This window comes from Stegostoma tigrinum, chromosome 7 (genome assembly GCF_030684315.1).
Source record: "Stegostoma tigrinum isolate sSteTig4 chromosome 7, sSteTig4.hap1, whole genome shotgun sequence".
Classification (NCBI taxonomy): Eukaryota; Metazoa; Chordata; class Chondrichthyes; order Orectolobiformes; family Stegostomatidae; genus Stegostoma; species Stegostoma tigrinum.
The window spans coordinates 27903663-27929324 of NC_081360.1; the positions used below are offsets into that span (position 1 = coordinate 27903663).

A 25662-nucleotide genomic window follows, 5' to 3' on the forward strand; every position below is an offset into this window, starting at 1 on the left:
TTAAACGGCTCCTCGCATGGCAGCCCTGGAATCAATCTAGTGAACCTCCTCTGAACTGCTTCCAATGTCACCACGTCCTTCCTCAAGTAGGATGCCAAAACTGAACTCAATACTCTAGGTTTGGTTGCACCAAGCCCTTATATAATTGTAATAACACCTCTTTACTCTTATAACCCAGCCCTTTTGCAATAAATGCCAAGATTCCATTTCAAGCCAATAACGCATGATAATAATCATCCTCTTCTGTCTCACCAGGTAGGAAAATCCTAGTCATGAATGGATTACAAATGCTGCTCTCTGTTCAAATTGGGTGAGACTAATGCATATCAGTAGGAATATTGATTTGAATATAGGTTTGACTGCAATTCTGTCATTAAATTAATGATATTGTCTTAAAAGAAAATATAAATTCCAATTTTTTCTACTTGTCTTGAAAATAATCTTTCCCCTGGAATATTAATCACCTCAGACAGATTTATCACACAATTCAAGTGAATTTCTTTATTACATATATTGATAATTCGCAATAACGTTTTTGCTTATATCATCTAAGGATAAATATTTGACTCTTTCAGCATAAAAGATGACAGTTTGCAGTTTTATTAGTATTGCCATTGGTAAACGAATCAATACGGCTTAACTTTCATCTTCACAATTACATCTAACTATTTACCCAATAGTAATTATGTCTAATTTAACTTTCACATTTTCTTATTAGCTGTGAAACAAAGAGAAACAGTTGGTAATGTTTTGTGAGGTACAGTTAAATTACTTTGTCAATGCCCAGTATAGCAGAATATAAGGAAGCACAATCAACACGGAGGGAGCTCTCGCTGTTAAAAAGTATGGACTTCAGTCATTACATAATACTGTCCGAGAGTTATTTCAATACATGATTTGTAGGAACAATAAAAGTTGTGATTTTTTTAAAAAATCTCATAACAGTAATAAAGTTATACTTTACGTTAGAGGCAATCAAGTCTTTCTTTCTGCGTAATGCTTTTGCAGAACAAAACATATATTCAGTCAGCACTTAGAAGGATTTAAATGCCTTTTGAAGCACATGATGTAAATAATTACATTTCTAGAATCATAAGATTTTACAGCACTGAAGGGGCATTTTGGCCTATTGTACCTCTGCAAGCACTATGAAAGCGTTATCCCATTCCATTTCTCTTTCCCAATGGCCCTTGAATTGTTTCACTTTCAAATGTTTCCCAAATTCCCTTTTGAAACCTTCTACTGAATCTGATTCCACTGCCCTTTCAATTCCTATGTAAGTATAGTCAATAGTGTCTTTCAAAAAGATACGTTAATGAAAAAACAGACAATGAAAGCACAAATATCAAAGTCTCCCACACCAACTATTGTTAAAGCAGCCACTTTCATGTTCTTGCCCACAGGGTTGAAACTGCCCAAATTCATTCCACGTTGTCTAGTTACCCCAGCTGCATCTAAGTGGGATAGTAATCCTCATACCATTTGGAACAGAGTGTTTACTTCAGATCATATTAAATGATCATTTAGTTTTACATTATGAGTATTTTGAAAATCTCTGCAAATTATTCATATTTGGACAGTTATGCCTCATTATCTTTGTTAAAACTGTTTCTTGTATGTATTATTTAAGAAATATGCTTGCTTGTCTCAGTAAACGTTTCGTTGTAAAGTCATTAGATTGCAAACTTATACTCAGTTAGCTTCACGTTATGCATCAGTTATCCATGTCAAATCTAAATTAATGAGACAGCTCTTTTTCCAACATATCTGATGGAATTCAGCAGTAATTGCCTATCCACTTCTTATTATTTGCACTGCAATGAATTTCACTCCTGCCACACGGAAGGTTTTTGGATCACTTTCAAGTATCCTGTGTGCACAGAGCACTTTTTATGTCAGAGGTATGCAGTGACAGCAGGGTGTATCATCTAAAAGATGCATAGCAGTAACTCACTGAGGTTTCTTTGACAGAATTTCCCAACCCTGTGACTTCTGCAGCCCTGGAAGGAATACCAGCACTTGTAAAGTCTCCTCTCAGACAAACACCATCCCGATATGCTGCCATTCTATCATTATTGTTGGATCAACATCCTGCACCTCTCTGGCGCATACGGAATATTGGAAGCACATTCACCATGTGGTGCAACACCAGGGGAGCCCTAGCGAGCTTCCTACAGCAGATTTAACTCTAACATTTCTTATAACTGCTCTACACTTTTAAACCGAAATTCTAAGTGTGTAAATATGGCCAATAATGTTTGTTCAAATCCACTTACAGGTTTGATGATCCTATGGATGTCCAGACCCCAGTATGATTGACACTGGATTCCCAGGCCCAGGGAAAACCTTCCGCTTCCTACGGAACCCGCGAGGACACCCAATACCAAGATCCGATCCCTGACCCAACAGTGACCTGACGCCGAACCAAAATGGAATTGGCACCAACAGCGACCCAACCCCGTGAAGGCCCAACCAGGCCCGGAGCTAACCCTGGATTCACAGCAACACAACCCAGAGGAAGCCCAACCAGCCAAGGCCTGGTCCCCGATCCCACATCTACTTGACCCTGAGGAGGACCAGCCTGACCAAGCCCGACTCGCTTACCTTCTGGAGCAGAACATTCCCCGCCACCTACTCTCAGGACCATCCAGGAATGAAATTCCTTCCGACATGACTAGCCCCCGAGGATGCCAGACCAGCCCAGGCCCAAACCCTGACCGCGCAGCGTCCCAGCCCAGGGAAGACCCAGCTCGATGGGATCCATCTCACTTTGCCTCCCGAGGTGGCAGACTCGCACCACAGACTCCCAGGACCGTCCAGATGCAGGCAGCATGTGTGGAAATGAGGACAACATGCTGGCCTGCAGTTGGGGCTGAAACAACACAGTTTCAAGTCCTCCGCTCCCCAGAATACTCCTAGCAAATTTCCAAGCTATTGGAAACAAAATAAATGAACTTAGATCGAGACTTACATTCCAGAGGGTACTGAGAGACTGCTGTGTGCCCTGCTTCTCAGAGACGTGGCTCACTCCTGCCAGACCTGAATGTACCTTGCAAGCTGGGGGTGTTATCCATAAATCACCGGGCATTCTCAGGTAAGGCAAAGGGCAGTGGGGTATGCTTCCTGATCAACATCTCCTGGCAGTCAGATGTGGTGGCCCTGGTGAGCCATTGCTCCCCAGAACAGGAATGCCTTACAGTAAAATATCATTCCTACTATCTGCCACACGAGTTCACTTTCACCTCCCTGGCAGCAGTCACGTGGATGTGAAGAATGCTCTTGGTAAAATTTACACTGCCACAAACACTCTGGAGACAAAATTCTCCAGGACCTCATTCATTGTCGCCGGCGACTTCAATCGAGCCAACCTCAAGTGGATGCTGCCAAAGTACCACCAACATTTCCTGCCCCACTAGAATACTGAACTTCCATGGGAACTGCTACACAGCCATCAAAGAGACTGACTGCTCCAGTTCACTGTCCACTCTTTGGAAAATCAGATCCAATGCTATATTCCTTCTCCCAGTTTACAAGCAGAAGCTGAAATGGGAGGATCCTTCACGGAAAGAAATATAATGCTGATTGGAGGCAGTGGAAGGCTGTCTCCAGGACTGCTTGAAATCGATGGATTGCACTACATTCAAGTAGTCAGCTGGAAGCCTAGATGAGCACTCCACCAATGTCATGGCCTTCATTAGCAAATGCATGGAGGACTGTGTACCAACGAAGTCAATTTTGGTGTTCCCCAACCAGAAATCTTGGATGAACCAGGAAATCCACTGCCTACTGAAGACCAGGTTTGCAGCATTCAAGGCATATGACCCAGACCTATGCAGCAAAGTTCAGATATGACTTCCGCAAACCCATCAGAGATGCCAAGAGGTACTGCAGACCAAATTAGAGACCTGAAGCAACCATCCAAGATCCTACCACCTGCAGCAAGGCCTAAACAACATACTGGGATACAAAATGAAACAGAGCAAAATAGCAGGCAAAGACACAACCCTCCTTTTCTGATGAAGGGTCTAGGCCAGAAACATCAGCTTTTGTGCTCCTAAGATGCTGCTTGGCCTGCTGTGTTCATCCAGCCCCACACTTTGATATCACACATCCCTCCTAGATGCGTTCAATGTTCAATGTTTTCTACGTTTGGTTCAAGTAGAATACCAGCAGTGTGACACCTGCCCCAACAGCCCCAGATGCATATGTTCTCTCTGTCAACACTGCAGACATCAGATCGGTCTCCCTGGGAATCAACCCAAAGAAAGTGACAGGTTCAGATGGAGTCCCCGGCTCTGCATGAGGTCCAGTGTGGCTCAGCTGGCACAGGCATTCAGTGACACCTTCAACTTCTCCCTCCAACCAGCTAACGTCACCCCTGTTTCAAGAAGACTCACCATCACCCTAGTACCTAAGAAAGTACATGCAACATACCTTAATGACTACCACACAGTGCTCTGACCTCCATAATCATGAAGTGCTTTGAGAGACTGGTCATGACCCATATTAGCTCTAATCTCCCAGGCTGCCTCAGTCCCCTGCAATTTGCCTACTGACATAACATATCCATAGTTGACTCCATTTCCCTAACCCTGCAATCATCCCTGGGACATCTGGACAACAAAGACACCTACCTCAGACTTCTGTTGATTGATGAGAGCTCTGCCTTCAACACCAATAAAACCTCCAGACTGATTTCAAAACGCTGAGTCTCAGGTCTCGACTCCACTCTCTGCAACTGGATCCTCAGCTTTTCGACCCACTGACCACAATCAGTGAAGAATAGACAACTGCACCTCCTCCACAATAACACTCAACATTGGAGCACAAGGATGCATCCTCAGCTCCCTATTGTATTCCCTGTACACCCAAGACTGTGTAGCCAATTTCTGAATGTACGCCATCTACAAGTTGTTTGATATTGTCTTACCACAATGGTGTTGTCAGCAAACTGTTGAAACAAAATAAAGGGCTTGGTGACGTGGTGCAATGAGAACAACCTCTCTCTTAATGTCAGCAAAACTAAAGAACTGATCATTGGCTTCAGAACGAAAGAAGGAGAACATGCCCCCATCCACATCAATGATGCTGTGGTTGAGAGAGTTGAGAATGTCAAGTTCCTAGGAGTGATAATAATCACTAAACTGTCCTGAACTTACCACATAAGTGCAACGGTCAAGAAGACACAACAGCGCCTCTCCTTACTCAGGCAGCTCAGGAAATCTGGCCATAAGGTCCCTCGTCAGATGCACTGTCCAGGTGCATAATGGCCAGGTACGGCAACTGCTCTGCCCAAGACCGTAAGAAACTATTTAAGGCTGTGTGCACAGCCCTGACCATCACAGAAGCCAATGTCCCATCCATGGACTCAATTTTTTTTCTTTATTCATTCATGGGTTGAGGGTATCGCTGGCTAAGCAGCATTCATTGCCTATCCCTAATTGCCCAAAGGGCAGTTCAGAGTCAACCACACTGTTGTGGGTTGGAATCACATGTCCACCAGACCAGGTAAGGATGGCAATTTCCTTCCCTAAAGGATATTAGTGGACCAGACAGGTTTTTCCTGACAATCGACAATGCTTTCACAGTCATCATTAGATTCTAAATTCCAGGTGTCTTTTATTGAATTCAAATTTAACACCTGCCATGGCGGGGTTTGAACCTGGGACCCCTGTACATTATCTGGGTCTCTGGATTCACAGTCCAGCAATAATAACACAAGGCCATCATCTCCCCATTTACACCTCTCATTGCCCCGGAAAGCTGCAAACATCATCGAAGACTCATCCAGCCCTGGTATTGCCTACCTACAACTTGCTCCATCAGCCAAAAGATAACGGAAGTTATGGGTGTTAGCTTCTGCATTATTGGCCTTGTAATTCCAGCTAATGCCAACCTCACAGAGCTGGAGTATTGTGTGCAGTTCTGATCATCACACTTTAGGAAGGATGTAGAGGCGTTAGAGGGTTGCAAAAGAGGTTAGCCAGGTTGTTGCCTAGATTAGAGTGTTTAAGCTACAGGAAGAGGTTAGATGAATTTAAATTCCTCTCACGAGAGCATCAGAGGCTGAGGGACAATCTGACAAAAGCATATATAATAATGATAGACATTGATAAGATAGATAGTCAGAACTTTTTTTCTCAGGATGGAAGTGTTAATTGCTAGGGGGCATAGGTTTAAGTAAGAGCGGGAAAGTTTAAATGAGATGTGTGAGGTAAGTTTTTTACACAGACAGTGGTCAGCTCCTGGAACACTGCAAGGGGAAGGGGTAGAAGTGGATACAACAGCAATGTTTAATAGAGATTTAAAGAGACATGAACAGGCAGGTAACACAGGAATTCAACCAATGTGCAAGCAGATGGGGTTAGTTTAGTATGGCATCATAGTCAGCACAGACATAGTGAACTGAAAGATCCTGTGCTGCACTAATCTATGAAAGGGAAACTGAGCAAAGGTGACACAGAAGATCTGCTTGCAAAGAGAGGAGTAGGAGTGAAAAAGGGTGATCAGGAGAAATTCCCAAATATCAATCTAAGCCTGCTGTAGTGAATACAAAAAATGTTGTTTTACACCTGATACAAGGACAAAGGTTTGCAATCAGAGACAAATGGGAAAGCCGGAGATGCACATTTACAAGATCTGAAGCTTGACTAGCGAATGATGCTATGGACTGACAGAGAAGCGGGATGTGATAAGATATATCAGGCAAAATCATACTTTAATCTATAATGGAAAGAAACCTACTTTTGACGGCGGCCTCTGTTATACTGCTGTAATAATATTCAGCACGGCCTCCTCTGTGAGGTTGAGAAAATGCCTCATAACTGTCCCTGTGTGTTAGATGTGACTGCCTCCAGTAATTGGTAGATAAGAATTTGGGCCAGGAGTAGGCTACTCAGCTCTTCAAGCCTGTTCCAAATAATAGGTATAGGTGTCACTTTGTTGGCAAAAGAGTGAGTGGGCCAGTGAGTGTGGGGTGTAAAGTGTTTGGATGACGTACCTGTCAAAGATAAATATTAATGAGTATGTATCAATAAAAAAAGGCAAGGCTGAAGCATTAGTATCCACCTGTAGCCAAACGTATGGAGTAGATGATAATCTTGGCCTTTTTCCTTACGGTCCCCTTCCTTAAGGAGTGAATAATATGGGAGAATTGAATGATGTAGGATGAATACATAATGGAAACTCTCAGGGAATATTACAGAAACATGCATATGGATTTTTCAGTGGAAATGGATCACCGAAACATTGATGGAGTTAAATCACTTTTGATAACGAATACACTGAGTGATTTTTGTGTGTCCATGACCAGCAAGAATTCAGCCAGAACAACAAATTCCCAAGGTCCCCTCATTCTGCTTTTGCAGTAGGAATGACCTTAATAGTTATTAGTAGGTGCACTAGCTTGGTCCACTTGGAAGGTCGTCTTCTTCTAGGAGACTGCTCCTGTCAACATTGGTCTGTTGGGAAGGCCTGCGCCTCTTGAGGCACTGGTGCTCATTCATGTCTGGGAGGCTGATCTGCATCCCTTAAAGCAAGACCCTCTATCCCTGACAGCTGGAGTCTGCATTCATCTCCTCCACCTTGTGTCTTCGAACAAGGGTTACTGTTCTTGCTGCTACTTTTCCCACTGCCTTCAGCATTGGTGCTACTCCTCCCCTCATCCTTCTTCTGAGTTGAAAGTAGAGGTGAACAAGCTTCTCCCATTCTCTTCTGAAGATATACAGCTGAAAAGAGCAGAGCAAAAGTAATAGACTTCAAGGTAGCAGAAATGTTATATCACTCTTGGAAATTGCCTCCAAAGCCGTAAAAGCACACTTTCAGTATGAGAGCTGAGAGAAAAAAAAGCATTAATTTAGACATGGAAACTGAAGCCATTTGTAAAGCTTTTCTTGACAGTCAATTACAGTTCTGTCAGTTCCTGCTATCATCTGTTAAATTCCAGGAAATCCAGGATTATGCATTCAGAGTTAATGTCAAAACCCTGAGTTGAAACTACAATTCTAACAGCTCATCACCACCGTCTCAAAGATGGGCATCAATAGTCATATCCTGTGAATTAATAATGAAGCTACTGATCATGTAGCATATTTTAATGGTAATCCCATCTGTCCCAAGGGGGTTGCTTGTGTAGTGGGGAATGCATTGTAGTTAAAGATGGAAATCAGTGGCTCTTGTTAATTTCCCAACACTCTGGCAGTTCAGGTGATTTAACCTGCTACCAGTACACAAATAGACCCATCTCAGTTGATTAAAACCCTTTAGCCTGTATAACCTTTTCAAGAGTATTCACTAACTGAGTGCCACGGAACTTACTATATAACTCAGCTTAACTTTTCAGGATATATCCAGTCATGAACCAAGGTCAATGAGCATTCTGGGCAGCATGATCTCTAAAGGTTTGACGTATCCCTCCTCATGTGCAAAATAAATAGCAGTAGCTAATGCTTGATCAGGCATCAGAGAGTCAGGTTCCACATTGAACTGGCATAAGAACAATACTTAAGCCCTTTGAGCTTTCTTTTTGGGCTGGAATTGGAAAATGCATGGTACAATAGGCCAGGAATGTTAAATGAAATCATCTTCACAAATCAATAGAACAGACTTATTTTTACAAGGAATCTGAAGGACTTTGATCACTGAAGCATCTCAAATTCCACTTTCATGCAAAGGCTGGTCTTTCCAAAATTACATAAGAAATTTCTTAAATGGGAAAGTTCCAAGCTACTTTGGAATATTTTAACCCTCAAAATTAAGATTTGGGATATTGTTCTTATTTACTATCAGTGAGCTTTTGTGGCATAATACTATGACCCTGAAACTTTGTTTACAAATTTTTGTAACAATATTTGTCAAATAAAAGGACAGATCTTCAGAGACTGCTGTACAAATGAAAATGCATTTTGGGAACCCCTGGAAGTCCTGTAGTACAGATATACATGGGAATGGTCTTGGATTTCTCTGTAATATTGCTGATTCTGAGTTCAAGTCAAAATATTTGGACAATTCTACAATATGTAACTGAGTAGATGTCCAGGAAATGATAGAGAGCTTAAAGACCAGTCTAATACTTGGGTAACAACACACCAAATGCCCAACTACTCCAAGGAATACATGACTATCCCCAGTAAATCTCCAACCCAGTTACCCATTCACCCATCAATCCACCAATCATTCACTCACCCATGCACCTACCCACACTACTCGAGGACCAACCTGCCTGCCTCACCTACCTACCCATCTAATCACCCTATCCACTTCAACTACTCCACACCCTGACCCAGAATTTACCCAGTCACCCACATACAAACCTACCCTTCACTCACTCCACAATTTGCCCATTCATTTAGTCACCCATTTACTCTTTCATTCCTTGATATATAAAGACCCAAAATTTACATTTACCACATGGCAGCTTGTGCCATAAAATGAGGGTTGTTCCATTTTACGGTGATTCCATTCTGCTCCAACAAGTTCCATGGGGAGTGCTGCACTGCTTGTTTCTTTTCAGCCAGGATCAATATTTATCCTTCTTTCATCTCTTCCTTTAAATGTATGAGATATTTTTCAAGATTCTTCCCTCAGAGGCAAAATGTGTAAACCAACTGCAAGAATTTTTGCTGTTGATTCTCAATGTTCAGCACCATTTATGACTCCTCAAATACTGAAGGAGTTCACATCCAAATGCAGCAAGATTGCACAATATCCTGGGCTGACAAATGACAAGTAATAATCATGTCACGTAAGTGCCAAGCAATGATCATTTCCAACAAAAGACAATCTTGCTTTTATCGCATGTAGACAAGATGGTTAAAAAGGCATTTAGCATGCTGGCCTTCATTGCTCAGACCTTTGAACATGGGAAGTGGGATATTGTGTTGAAGATGTACAGGATGTTAGTAAGGCCTCTTCTGGAGTACTGTGTCCAGATCTGATCTACCTGTTGTAGGAAGGATGTTATTCTGACCCACAGGTTTTGGGAAGAACCTGGAAGTGTAAAAGAGGCTATAAAAATTATTTATGGGCATTGTTCTAAGAACAATGATGAACTTCAGCAATATGCATAGATTGGAGAATTGTCAAAGACAAGATTAAGAAAATATTTAATATGGATGTTCAATATCATAACGGGTCTAGACAGAGCAGATTGAGTTCTGTTCCTGTTGGCAGAAGGGCCAAGAACCAGAAGACACCAATTTAATAAAGAAGCATGCACCACATGAGGAAGATCTATTGCACATAGTTGTGCCTTCAGAGTGTCATGGAAATAGGCCTTCAAAGAGAATTGCATAATTGTTAGCATTGAAAAAGGCAGGGGGTGTGACACTGGTAAAAGTGCTCTCACAGGGGCACGGCATGAAGATAAGGGCTGAATGGCCTCCTTCTGTGCTGAAATCATTCCATAATTGTACATTTGTCTCCCTCACTATATGAAAGTTGGCTGCTGGATTTACAAATTAACAATGGCCACACATCTAAACTTCTTCATTGGTTATCCCCAAAAGTTTGGGATACCACTGAGCTTTTGAACATTATTTATCAATTCATGTTCTTTTCTTTCTGAATATTTTAGAATCATTGGCAGCAATGGATTCACCAGTAAAATTGAATATTAACAGAGCACTGGCAGGATTATTAAAACATTTCAAATTTATTTTAAAGTCTCTCGGGCAGACCAACCACGAGTTTCAGCTGGTAAACAGATGGAGCTGTGTGACACTTGCCTGACTGAAATGTTCCAACACTGCTCAAGAGAAGTAATGCCATATCCACCTGTTCCACCCAGTTTAGAGTTAGTGAGAAGCCCAAGCCATTTTGGATTGATACAAAACAAGCAATCTAATTGCCTTTTTAATGAAAAGAATGAGAAACAACTTACACATTTCCACTGACCTATTCAAAAGATTAAATTCCTGTTACTTCATATATAATATGTTCACCTCAGTCTCACCGACTTGTATAATTCCCAACTTTAGTTCCCTAAGCAGCGGCTTAGGGGAATTGATGAATGTGTCAAACCTACCTGAAGACTTTGCACAATGGAAGTCTTGATCATTGTGCGTTAAACTAAATTTTGTAATCATTCATACGGTCAAATAACTGTCACACTCGTGTTTACAGAAGAAATAAAGGGAAGGCAATTTTTGTGATATTTCAATCAACTTTGATTTTTCAACTTCAGTGTACTGAGTATAGGAGTTGGGAGGTCAAGGTGAGGCTGTACAGAAGATTTGTTAGCCCAGTTTTGGAACATGGCACTCAATTCAGTCCTTCCTGCTATGGAAAAGATGTTGTGAAACTTGAAAGGGTTCAGAAAAGATTCACAAGGATGTTGCTAGGGTTGGAGGGTTGAGCAATGGGGAGAGGCTGAATAAGCTGAAGTTATTTTCCCAGAAGAGCCGGAAACTGAGGGCGTGACCTTATAGATGTTTAGAAAATCATGGGACACATGGATAAGTTGAGTAGCCAAAGTCTTTTTTCCAGGTTAGGGGAGTCCAAAACTAGAGAGCATAGATTTACGGTGAGAAGGGAAAGATTTAAAAGGGAACTGGGGGGAATTGTTTTCATGCAGAGGGTGGTGAGTGTATGGAAAGAGCTGCCAGAAGAGGTGGTGGAGCTGGTACATTACAATATTAAAATGGCATCTGGATGGGTATATGAATAGGAAGGGTTCAAAAGGATATGGGCCAAATGCCGGCAAATGGGGCCAGATTAATTTAGGATATCTGGTCAGCATGGACAAGTTGGACTGAGGGGAATGTTTCCATGCTGTACAGCTCTATGACTCTATAACTTATATTTAATTTGTGAAAAATTACATCACACTCTTTTATACCACCTATTATACTGATTATTCAATAATCGGAAAGTCACGCAATAATTTTTTCTTACATTTGTTTTAACAGGTTGAAGATTTAAATTTCAAATTGGAGAGATGGATTTTGAAGTTGTGGGTGGTGTAAAGTAGGTGTTGGCAAGTCTTTTGACATCTGTCTAGAGTTTTATTACTATTTAACACTACTGGGTGTTGTTAACATTGAGCCCGAAAGTGCTGACATTTGTAGGCAATTGGGGAACTTATTTATTCTCAAGGAGGATATTTCAACATTTGAATGAAATTGCTAAATTAGCGAATAAGGAAGGCTTTTAAAACCGCACAAAGGAATTGCCTATTGCCCAATATCAGTTGATATAAAAATAAATGTCTTTCAAAATGCCAGGTGGCTAATGTACTCAGAAAGAAACATTAGAAATTCACATTACAGAGTCATCTAGTGGCCCAATCCTGTAATTATACCATCAGGATTTTTTGGGCATAGCAAAATTGAATTAGATTTTTGTTATATCAATTGAAAGTAGTAAATCTTAAATATTTGTTTTAATTCTTAAAACAGAAAACAAATTTTATATAGAAGAAAGGTGCATAAATTTTGTCAGATTTTTTTTCCAGATATAAATATTTTCCTTGAAATGATCTCTATCTATTCAGCAGATTTTCACCCATTTTTTGAGTGTACTTTCACGTAGCTGAGATCACCACAATGTAACTTTTACCTAAAATAAGCATCAAAATATTTCTTAAATTTTCCTTTATTCTAGATTTCAATGTAACGTAACTCTGCATGGATACAATTTTCTGAATTTGTGTATCCCATAGAGTCATTCAGCATGGAAACAGGCCGTCCAGTCTAACTCGTCCATGTCGACCAGATATCCTAAATAAATCGAGGTCATTTGCCAGCATTTGGCCCATTTCCCTCTAAACCCTTCCTATTCATGTACCCATCCAGATGCTTTTTAAATGTTGTAATTGTACCCACCTCCACCACTTCCTCTGGCAGTTCATTCCATGCACCAGCCACCCTCTGCGTGAAAAAGTTGCCCCCTGAGGTCCCTTTTAAATCTTTCTCTCTCATGTTAAATCGCACTAAATGAAAAAATACAACTTCAGTGAATGAATGTCACATGCCCTGTAAGTACTCCAAATTTTATTGTTAGTTTAAGTCGCCGAAAAGTGTTCAAATGCATGTCAGAACATGCAACAACATCTATATATCAAGTAAAAACTGAAAGAACTGCAGGAGCTGGAAATCAGAAACAAAAACAGAAATTGCTGAAAGAGCTCAGCAGGTCTGGTATCATCTGGGAGAGAAATCAGAGTTAATGTTTCAGGTCCAGTGAGGGCCATAAGGGACCTTCAGTATAGGCAGACATCTTCAGCTTCACTTAAGTAAATTTCCCAAGTTGAGCACTCTGCTGTGTTGCATGCCTGAAATCCTGTATCAAAATTGGCAATTGTTCAAAACTGAAATAAAAAGAACAGCTACTTAGCTTTGAGCTGCCACTGAAAAAATGAAAAAAAAAAGCAAAGACCACTGTGAAAACACTAATTAAGAAAGAATGGCTGCAGCTTCTCCCTTACCAGCTCCTGCTTGGATGATTGGGGATATGAGTTAGTACTGGGAATTCTTCCATAGCAGAATTATGTGCTGATAAAGGATTTATTGAGCAAACCAGTACAAGTCCAAGTTGTCATATTTTATCACTGTTGGGAAGAAGCAGTTTCAAAATATTATCCATGCTAAATCTGCCAGAAAAGTAGAAAGAGACACATGGCAGATGCTTTAAAAGCATTGATAGAACATTTTGAACTTTAAATGAACATTAGTATGAACAGTACATGTTCACTACTAATGAACAATGAGGAATATGTAACATCATTAACTCAGCTTGCGGAAACCTGTGAACGTTCTCAATTAAAAGATGAGTTAAGTAGAAACAGGATTGTATTTGGAACAAGAGATTCAAACATGAAAGCATGCCTACTGAGAAAAGACAGACTCAGGAGAGCAACTGACCTTTGCAGAAGTGTCCAAGTTATGAATCAACAGATAGACCATATCCATGGCAGAAAAACCAGATCTTGCATTATGTCGACAGATGCTCTAGATAGACAACGCAAAACAATCACAGGCAAAAGGGCAGATGCAAATTCTACAGAAGACATTGTGCAAGCACAAAAGGCACAAACAGTATGGGAAAATCAATGTCCTCAATGTAAGTAAACAAATAATTTTGTACTTGTGTGTCGCTGAATGGAATTAATACAAGCAGGTCCAGATAGCCACTGGAGAGATATCAACTGAAGGTTCTGATCAATCACTGTGCAAGAAATTAGTTCAGTCAAGTTGATAAGTGAGGTGTGGTTAATGATTGTTAAAAAAAAACAAGACTGGAGAAGGGCACACCCCAGGTCAACAAAATATTCAAACAGACATTGCATGATTGCAACATCATGTCCTTCACTGACCTGTGCAATGAGGCTCAACATGATAAGTCAAAAACAAAACCCTTGGAAGTAAGTTTATTGATGGCCCCATACATGTGCCAAGAGGACAGATTACTCTGTGAGCTCAATGCCATAACTTGAATGGGGAGCTGAAGTTTCTGGTCATCGATGGCAAGCAAGTACTGGTCATCTCAGGTGAAGCAAGTCTAAAGCTGGAACAGGTAAATGTATTGCAATGCACTAAGCTGTTGAATATGTAGCACATCCTAATGGTGTACAACAATGTGTTAACAGAGTTAAGGCGTTTTCAAGGAGAATATATCCTCAAAAAGTGGAGGATGCAATATAAATGCAACATTTATACAAAGTGAATTGCAAATAACAGCCCTTCATAGGAGGGAAGTTAAAACTGAATGGATTATTATCTCGTGTGATTACTAAATTAATGAGGGCCTGATGACACCTGGCTTAACGGCAAGACACCCCCTCTTATACCTAAAACTGCAGGTACATGCTGTGTTTATACCTTTGAGGAATACTGAAAGACATTGATTAAAAAGCCAGTTTCAACTCTATGGAGTGAGTTTGTGGGAGTGAAGGGATTATATTACCCAAGAGTATTAGCCCAGACTCAACTGTTAGTATGCTATGAAGGGTCAAGGAAGTATCCAATCATCGTCCATATATTGCAAGCTGGAAAGAAGGAAATAAGACAAAAAAAGGGACTTTCTTCAATCACAGTCAAAAGGACAACAGAATCCCAACCAAACTGCAAAATAGAGGTTTATAAAATCATGATACGGTTAATAGTCAAAGTCTTTTCCCCAGGATCAGTAGTCCAAATCTAGAGGGCATAGGTTAAAGGTGAGAGGGGAAAGTTTTAAAAAGGACTTGGGAGGTAAATTTTTCATATGGAGGGCAGTGCGTATGTGGAGCTAGCTGCCAAAGGAAGTGGTGGAAGTGGGTACAATGACAACATTTAAAAGGCATATAATGGGAATATGAATAGGAAGGGTTTAGAAGGGTAAGGGTCAAATACTTCCAATTGAGACTCGGTCAAATTGGGATGTCTAGTCGGTGTGGACAACTTAGCTCAGCAGGTCTGTTTCCGTGCTGTATGACTCTATGACCCTATGACTCAATCTAACAAGGAAACTGCCAACTGGAGCCTTAAAGACAATTAAAAAAGAGCTGGAAAAGATGGGAGTAATCAAGAAAGTTTTAACTCCCACCAAATAGAAGATTAGCAGCATGGTAGTAATGAAGCCACTTGGAAAGCTGAGAGCATACATTGACACAAATGGTTTACCTAACGATTTGAAGATACCTCACTACCCTACTCCAACCACTGAAGAAATTTTACCACATCTTGCATACGCGTAAATCTTCATCACCCTTGGTGTAAGATGTGGCTACAAGCAAGTGAAGCTATACAAAAGCAGCACCTTTCTAATTGCATTCTGGATGTCCTTTAGGAGATACAGATGATTGTGCATACGGTTTGATGCTTCTACTGCTTCAGAAGAATATCATTGCAGACAACACAATATAGTTAGTGGTCTGCAAGCTAGACACAATGGAAGAGGCCATGATTGATCAGGATCAAATTCCTGTGTGATTGACAGATTTTGCCAAGTAAACCTGAAATTGAACAAGAAAGAAATATAATAAAAGGCACATGAATCAAGTCCATAATCCATGTACTGACAGCAAAAAGAATGCAAGAGTAAGATAGCAGGAGGCTCACATGGAGGTGAGACACCAGCATAAAATGTTTGAGCGAATGGACTGTTTCTGTATGTGATGTGATGAAATACATAATTTGCTGCTGCAGGAATTTTTCATCATTTAATAGTGCCAAAATATGTTGGAAAATTTTCTAACCATGTACACATTAAAATTATTCCAATTTTAAAAAATCTTATTTTTATCCTCAATTTAATCTTGTTACCCCAGCTGATTTTCATGATTCTTAATGGTTAAAGTCCTCAATACTTTATTTTGAAATCAGATATATATTGTACTTGTGGCATGCCAGCGTAAATCTACTGAACAAAGCCCTGATCCATCATTAAGTCAAATGAGTGCCTCTAAAGACTACAAGACATTTCATGGTGGAATCTGCTGACTTGGAATTCCTTAATGAAATAACAAAGGTTCGACCTATAAAAAGCCATGAACTCCAACTCCTAGCACACAGGAGTAGCTCTGGCAGTGTCTTCAAAATGGTTAAGGTAAAAATTAACTTATTATTGTGATGCTTTGTTCTGTTAAAATTAGTTATGCTCCAGCCTATCTAACAGATTTCTAACGCTGTAGGTAATCTTTTACGAGGACAGGAACTTCCAGGGTCGGCACTATGAGTGCAGCAGTGACTGTGCCGACCTTCACTCTTACATCAGCAGCTGTAACTCCATCCGTGTTGAGCGTGGCTGCTGGGTGGTGTATGAGAGACCCAATTACATGGGATACCAGTATGTTCTGACCAAAGGAGAGTACCCTGACTGCCAGCACTGGATGGGATTCAATGACAACATCAGGTCATGTCGCACTTATAGCTATGTAAGTGATCCAATATTATCATTTGAAATTTGCTGCATCTTCATAGGTCAAGTGTTACTTTTAAATATTATCCATATACTTTCTTGTCACATTGACAAAGGTGAAATTTTAAGCTGTATAATGTACAAGAAATGAGTATGTTTGTTATCTTCTAACTTAGAGTCATAGAGATATATAACACGGAAACAGGCCCTTCAGTCCAACTCATCCATGCCAACCAGATATCCTAAATAATTCTAGTCCCATTTGCCAGCATTTGACCCATATCTTTCTAAATCCTTCCTATTCATTTCCCCATCCAGATGCCTTTTAAACGTTATAATGGTACCAGTCTCCACGACTTCCTCTGGCAACTCACTCCAAACACACACCACCCTCTGCATGAAAAAGTTGTTCCTTAGGTCCGTTTTATGTTATTCTCTTATCACCTTAAACCTACGCCCTCGAGTTTTGGACTCCACAACCTCAGGGAAAAGATCTTGCCTATTTGCCCGATCCATGCCATACATGGTTTTACAAAACTCTATTAAGTCATCTGTTAGCCTCTGGCACTCCAGGAAAAATAGCCCCAGACTATTTAGCCTCTCCCAATATCTCAAACCCTCCAACCCTGGCAACATCCTTGTAAGTCTTTTCTGAACCCTTTATAGTTTCACAACATCCTTCCCATAGGAAAGAGGCCAGAATTGCATGCAATACTCCAAAAGTACCATAGTCAACATCCTGGATGGCCACAACAAAGCCAAAAAACATTTATATCTCCTATACTCAATGCACTGTCCAATAAAGGCAAGCATACCAAATGCCTTCTTCAGTATCCCATCCAACTGTAAATCCACTTTCAAGGAATAATGAACCTGCACCCCATGGTCTCCCCAGGACCTTACCATTATGTGTGTAAGTCCTGCCCTGATTTGCCTTTCCAAAATGCAGCACCTCACATTCATATAAATTAAACTCCATCTGCCAATCCTGCCTTCCTATAGCATCTATAACCTGGAACATTAAGCTGCCAGTCCTGTCCACCCCTGAGCCACGTCTCTGTAATTGCTATGATATCCCAGTTGCACATTCCCAACCATGCCCTAAGTTCATCTGCCTGACCTGTTAGGTATTTTGCATTGAAGTAAATGTGATTTAGTTAATCAGTCCTACCTCATACTTAGTTTAGTTTCTGCTGTCCTGACTGTTTGACTTAGTCCTTTTCGCAACTGTACCAAACTCAGACTGATTTCTTTCCTCATTATTTCCCTGGGACCCATCACCCCCTTCCTAGTTTAAATCATCCCAAAAATCTCTAGTAAATCTTCCAGCCAGTGCATTAGTCCCCTTCCAATTCAGGTGCAATTTGTCCTTTTTATACAGTTCACTTCTATCCCTGAAGAGATTCCAATGATCCAAAAATGTGAATCCTTCTCCCTTACGCCAGCTCCTCAGCCTCACATTAATCTGCTCTATCCTCCTATTCCTATCCTCACAAGCTCATAGCACAAGGAGTAATCCAAATATAGCTACCCTCAAGGACCTACTTTTTTAAATTTCCACCTAACTTCCTACATTTTCTTCTCAAAATCTTGTCCTTGTCACTTCCTATGTCATTAGCTCCAATGTGTACAATTACCTCCTGTTGGTCCCTCTCGCCTTTGGGAATATTCTGCACCCTCTCCAATATATCCTTGACCCTAGCTCCAGGGAGGCAACGTACCATTCCGGTCTCACTGTTGGCCACAGAAACATCTGTCTGTGCCTCTGACACGAGAGTTTCCTATCACAATTGACTGCTTGGAACCTGGTGTACCCCTCTTTACATTAGAGCCAGTCTTGGTACCACAAACCTGGCTGTCAGTGCCATATTCCCTGAGCATCCATCACCCTCTATGTTTGCCAAAATGCCATACTTGTTTGAGATGGGGATAGCCACATGAGACTCTTAGACTATCTGTCTCCCTGTCCTACTTTCCTGGAGGTCACCCATCTAGCTGACTGCACTGTATCTTCAGTTTACCTCCCTTCCTGCATCTGCCATCCATCACACTCCCTAGCTCCTGTAAATTCCTCTCCAAATGATGAATGCAATCTAATAGGATTCACAACCAAATGCACTTCCTGCAGACTTAACTGCCAGTAACATGGAAATTCTCCCTAATCTCCCACATCTGACAGGAAGAGCATGTCACTCTACTAAAGGCCATGTTTGCGCCTTAACAATCTACAGATTCAGAAATTAGTTTCATATGAAGGTTGTGAGTCTTTGGAATTCCCTTCCTGAAACAGCAGCAGATGTGAAACTTTAATTATTTTTAAGATTCCTGAATACCAAAGGGATGAAAGATTATTGGGCATATACAGGAATATAGAGTTAATGTTAAAATCAGATGGGCCATGATCTTACTGAATGGTGGAGCAAGCTCGAACGGACAAGTGTTCTACTCTTGTTCCTTACTGGTAGGTTCGACGATAAGAAGCATAGAATAAGAAATTCCATTCATTCTCACCCTGATGTTTGGCACAAGTCAATGAACAAAGGAACAGGGCAATCAGAGTCCAAATTCTTTACTGTCATTTAAGTCCTCTATCAAAAGCTCCAATCAAAAAACAAACTCAGCAAGGCTTATCAGAGAACTCTAGTTCAATTCCATCATGATTTTTTTTCTTCATAAATCACTTGTTAAGCCTTAGCTTGGAGAAATAATCCTGATACCAGGCACTATCATTCAGGGAAGGATATTAAAGCTTTGAAGAAGATGCAGAGCAGATTTTCCAGAATACACCAAGAAGGACTAGTTCCCGATTTTTGGACAGAAGAGCAAAGGTTCTCCTTAAAACTGATGCGCTTGGGGGTGATTTAATTGTGGAATTAGAAATTATGATGGTTTTTGATCATTAAAAGAGAAAACATTGTTTGCACAGATGGATTAGTCAGTGACAGAGGACACAAATTTAAAATAATTGACAAAGATTCCAGAAAGGATATGCATAGAAGTATTTTTATGCAGGAGTTCTTGCAGTCTGGAAGCGACACCTAAAAATATGGTGAAAGTAGATTCAATTTTGTAGGCATTAGATAAATGTAGTAGTGCAGAGTATGACAAAATATACACAATACAAAAGCAGGTTACTCAGTCCAACTCATTTGTATCAATGATAATGCTTTGTAAGACGCTTGTCTCCATATCCTTCTTCATTCAACTCCACGTCGTTCTGTTCATTTTCTCTCATGTTTATCTAACTTCCTCTTACTTGTGTTCATCCTTTTGGCTCAACTTTTCCTTCTGGTAATGAGATCTATGTTTTAACCACTTTCAAAGTAAAGCATTTCCACTTGCATTCCCAGTTGAACCATCTCTTATAATTATAATTTCTTTTTGTTATCACTCTCTCAGAAGGAAACACCTCTTTATTAGCTGAGCAAATCATTTAAGACCATTATTAGTGTTTGTCTTTCTAAAACCATGGCCTTCTCATCTATTCTGATCGACATTACAGCTGAATTCTCATATCAACTCTTTCTATTGCAATTACCAGTGTTTTTTTCATAAAGTGGGAACATAAATGTTCATAGTAGTACGATCTAATTGAGATTGATCACTAATTTAACATTACTTCTTTGCTTTTCAATTCTTTCCTACGAGGAACGTGCCCAATACTTTGTCTACATTTTTCTTAAATGGCCTTGGTAACCTTTGTTGCTATTTTACTAATTTGTGCATCTGTACTTCCAAATACTTCTTTTCATTTTCCACTTATAAACAATCATTTCACAAGGAGTAAGGGGCTCTCTAATTCTCTCAACAAAATGACCAACTCAACACTCATGTACATTTCACGTGGAATGTTTCCATTAGCTGCCACGTTTTAGTTTTTGGAAGGTGCTGCTCCTCAGTTTCTGGTTGCACTTCAGCCCCATGCCTCCTGAACTGTGGGCACCCCAGGCAGGGAGGGGAGAAGAGGTCAGAGGGCCTCCTCATGGGTCTGCTCCTGGGCCTGGCCAAAGTGGCCATTAACAGGTCCAGGCAGGGGGCTGTGGCGGAGTCATTGTACCTCACTCTCTGCCCTCAATTTTAACAGTTGCATGTGAGCACAGTTCTCCTTTTAGATGGAGCATGTGGTGTCCACTGTTATAGAAGTTCTTAAAATAATACACTCCCTACAGTAGGGGAACAGGCCCATCAGCCCAACAAGTCTACACTGACCCTCACACATCTCACCCAGATCAATCCCTCGAATCCACTCATCCCTGAAAATTATGGCCTGTTTAGCACAGCCAATCCACCTAGCCTGCACATTTTTGGAAGGAAACCCACGCAGACACAGGGAGAATGTGCACACTCCACACAGATAGTTGCCTAAGGGTCAATTTGAACCCAGGGTCTGGCCCTGTGAGGCAGCAGTGCTAACCGCTGACCCACCATGCCACCCCATGCATTGGCTAGAAATTGAACACAGGCATCCTGCATGGCAGGCGAGAATTCTACTGCTGAATCGTTAAGGCCAGAGGCAATAGCTGGGAATAGCGATGAGAGTGGGATAGAGACCTTTAGAGACCGGTGGGCACTTCAGGGCCTGAAGTACATTATCACCTCAGAAAATATCATTTTGATTTAGTACGTTTCTATTCCCTGTTTAATAAGTTTGTGTTAATCAAAAGTTTGCATTTTCATGATGGTGTCCTGGCAAGGGCTGTTTGATGCAATTTTGGTTTTAAAAGAATTGAAATTAATTTGCCATTTGCATTTCTGTTCCATAAGCTTATTAAAGTATTACCTTAATTTATCGTAATCCTGCCCTGCGTTTACGTCACTCCCCTGTTTTGGTACCATCTACAAATTTTAAATTTCACTATTTTGATACTCAAGTCCAAATTGTTTGCTTGAATGCTTAAAATTAAATAAAAAGAGACTGCAGTGCTGTGAGGAAAAAGCAAGGGAATGGAACTAATTGAATGTCTATGTCAAAAAAGATGGATAGTTTCTGTGCTTTCATGAATCACAGAATCCCTACAGTGTGAAAGCAAGCCATTTGGCCCATTGAATCCATACTGACCCTCTGAAAAAACATCCCACACAGGCCCAACCTGTCCCTGTAACCCTGATTTACCATGGCTAACCCACCCAGCCTGCACATCCTTCGACATTTGGGCAATTTCCCTTGGCCAATCCATCTAGCGTGCACATCTTTGGACAGTGGAAGGAAACCGGAGCACCTGGATGGAAACCATGCAAACACAGGAAAAACGTGCAAACTCCACACAAATGGTGATCCTGACCTAGGTCCATGCTGCTGTAAGTTAGTAAAGTGAACCATTGTGCCACCGTCAGGTTTTACTTAATCTGCATAAATCCCCACTCATTGCTGAATCAGCTGATCTCAGTTGGAGAGAACCTGAGCATTGGGTTGCAAAGTTACAAGGAAAATGTTGGCTGGGACTCCTCTTTCTCATTATTTTTTGGGCTATTAGAATATCTGTGTGAATGTAGGATTGCTACACGAGCTCGGTCCCATAATCTAGTGAAGTCATTACACTCCCAAATAAATATCTCACTGCTCAGTCTAGATATTGAAAGATGCTCATTGGATCTACAGCTAAAAGCCACTGAGAGTCCTTGCTTCAAGGAATGCAGAAGAAGAAATGGATACCAAAATAAATAAATGAATTCATTCTCCTCTGAATGCAATTTAGAAGTCACAGCAGGGTCAGTTTCATTATCCATTTAATATCCCGAATAACCTCTAAGTTCATTGATACAAGTTTGTTTTGGTGATCATCTATGTCTCATTTACATTGAATTAGTATGCCTGATTCACGAATAATATATTCCAGCATGGATGAATTTGTATTTGATTTATCTAGTTAAGCAATAAAATGCTTCATCTCACAGGCAAGTGGGGCTTCATATAAAATAAAGATTCACGAGAGGCCTAATTTTGGAGGACAAATGATGGAATTCACGGAAGACTGTCCATCTGTCTACGATCGTTTCCGTTACCGTGACATCCACTCCTGCCACGTGATGGACGGTTACTGGATCTTCTATGAACATCCCAACTACGGAGGGCGGCAGTACTTCATGAGACCCGGTGAATACAGGAGATACACTGACTGGGGAGCCATTGTGGCTACTGTTGGCTCCTTCCGTCGTGTTCTGGACATCTAATCTTCATCAGCGCCCTTTAAGAAAAATTGGTCAAAAATAAAGATTGTTTCCCTGCATTTAAATTACTGTCCAATCCTTTCGATATAAATATTGTTTATGCTTGTAAGTTACCCTGACTGAGAATCAGCACCATAAATTGGGAGGCATTATTTCCTTTCAACTATTACTTCAAAGAAACTGTCCTGTTTTTTTCTTTTATTACCTATTGCCAAAAGAAAAACATATTTTAAAACCTTTCAAACTGAATAAAATTCTCCCTTTCATTTTTAACATTTAAATTCATAAAGTAATGAAAACTTAATCTCTCTTCACAGAAGTCTAATGTCCCGAGGTACTTGGCAAGCTATCATCATCAACAGCATGAGACAAGAAGTCAAATACTGCTCCAATTTCTAAAAATACGCAGTCAAAAGTGATCTCACAAAGTTATTGAGGATCTAAAATTACCCATGTTTCGTAACAAAAGCCATATATTTAAGCTATTCAAAATAAGAAAGCTGGTGTTTACATTAATTACATATCCACTGTCAAAATGCAGCAGGTTTTATTTAACCGTACAGCGTGTTAAATCTGGAACCTATTAGTAACAGAAAGGCTGTTGACAGTGTGGTATTTCAGTAATCCATGGGAAACAGGATTACACTGCATGATGTGCAGAGTGCCAGAAATATAAAAATAATACATGGTTAAAATGGAAAGTCGAGGCATTCCGAGGCATTAGAATTTTACCAGAAATCAATTGTTAATTTTGGTATCTTGAATGGAGGGTTTCTCTCTATCAGCATGAGCAATGATTTCTCACACACACAATCTTCCCAAACTTGCCACTTTGCCAAAGCACCTTACCTCTATGACACCACAATTGTCCTATCTTCCCTCTCACCAGAGCTAGAAGTACTCACCATTCCTGGGACCTCCTGGTATTCTCAGCACTAGTGTCATTTTTAATGTCTTCCTTAGTATCATGCCAAATTAGAACATTTGTCTAAGGGAGCGCTACTCTTTCGCAAATGCCGAGTGTAGCCCAACATCTTATCATTGCTGAATGTGGAACCATCATGTTCTGAAAGCCTTCAAATATTTGAAAACATTCACTTTTCTTCAGAAACTGAAAAAGCAAACAGGAAACTAACGGATAAAATCTGCATTTGTTTCCCGAAACAGACCGGGGGCAGTTATCTTTCAAATTGTTAATATTTACAGTAAGTCGATAAGTGATCACTGCACCTGGCTCATACCTGTTGGAATTGAGTGTCAATTATGAACTGTCTGGTATGTTGTACCTCATGCTGCACTGTTTTGTTATGGTGAGTGTGATACCCCTCCTTGTTGCCTTCTCTTCCTCCTCAACAGTCTGCTTCGGTTCTCCTAGCTGTTCAGTGTCCATCATATCCCCTACCGGCCTGCTACAGCTGTGCAGAGTGCAACAAACAATGATTATGCAGCATGTTCGATCTGGAGTTTCATGCATGCCTGCCCCACTTCAGGCTGATCCAAGCATCAGAACTTACCTTCAGCGCAGTCACTGTCTGCTCTATGCTGGCCTTGGTCAAAAAGTGTACCTACTCATCCATGGGATTTTTTAACGGAGTCAACAGCCAAGGTTACAGAGAGTAACCCTTGTCTCCCACTGACCATCCTTGTAAAGCAGCTTGTCCTTCCCAGCTTACCGCACTCTTCCATATAGTGCAACATGGAGGCCTCTGACAAAGAGGGTTGTGTAATTCCTCATTATGACCCTTTGGCATAGGGATCTAGCTCCAGTAATGTGCGCTATTGCATCTTTGTGCTGCCTGTGAGATCTTGGATCGTCTTTGTGAATTGTGGTTTGCAACCTTTAAGAACATCTGCAATTGCTTCTGTTTCACAAAGATAACTATCGTCAATCTTCAATGACCACTGATATGTCACAATTACTTGCGACCAGGATTTGAATCCAACACAGCTGGACACTGTGTACCTTTTGCATGCAGGGTGTTATGATTACAGGTGACCATCAATCTGTAATGTGAAAGTGCCTGATTAATGCAAATGCCTCTCACGTCACTCACATGTAGAGCCCAAACGCTCAGACAGAAAAGAAATACTTATTCCACCTGCCGTGGGTGTATTCACAGTTGTTTTGTATTTTCAGTGCACATTTATGATTTGCAATGAGTACAGAAGGTAATGAAGGCTGAGTTTGGTACAGTGAGTTGCAAGATCTGCCTGATAAACCAGTCCCCCGTCTTTCCTCCAAATCTTGATGCTCTTTCCCTTCACTGTCAAGTCCATCAGCCCTGAGCTTTCGCATCTTCCTACATATTTCAATGGATTACCACTTTATTTCCCAACGTTGCTGCCTGAGCCCTGTCCTGCAGCTTAGTCGATCCAACCATGATAATGCACAGTGCCAGACCCCCAACTCCCATCCTTCCCCCATGTTGAGGCTGGCTGTGAATGTCATTGAACCCCACACCTCCCATAGTAACCCATCCATGTCCATCAATGCCCCCATCTAGATGTTGAGTCAGTTCCACATATAATTATTGATCCCTCTGCATTTCAGCATGCAGTTTCCAATCCCCATAGTTGTGTACCTCAGCTTCCCTGCCAGAGCAGTGCTCCTGATAAGCCCCTAAAATTTCATTGAAATGATCCTTACGATGGCTCCAA

The 25662-nt window shown here is 40.9% G+C and overlaps 1 protein-coding gene across 2 annotated transcripts; it reads left to right on the forward strand.

The window, feature by feature from the left end:
- Positions 1-15968: 15968 nt before the first annotated feature.
- LOC125454129 (gamma-crystallin M2-like) lies at positions 15969-23069 on the forward strand. 2 transcript variants are annotated; one of them, XM_048534545.1, is made up of 3 exons: positions 15969-15977; positions 16610-16852; positions 22732-23069. In XM_048534545.1, exons 1-3 carry the CDS (start codon positions 15969-15971, stop codon positions 23005-23007), a joined length of 528 nt encoding a protein of 175 aa, XP_048390502.1. In that variant the 3' UTR covers positions 23008-23069. The 2 variants fall into 2 exon arrangements, with proteins under 2 accessions (XP_048390502.1, XP_048390501.1); XM_048534544.1 differs by lacking the exon at positions 15969-15977 and adding an exon at positions 16503-16524.
- The last annotated feature ends 2593 nt before the right edge of the window (positions 23070-25662 follow it).

Bases quoted from the DNA above. Each gene is read 5' to 3' on its own strand.
- LOC125454129 (XM_048534545.1), top strand. The intron at 16,853-22,731 runs GTAAGTGATCCA...TTCATCTCACAG, and splicing joins CATGTCGCACTTATAGCTAT to GCAAGTGGGGCTTCATATAA.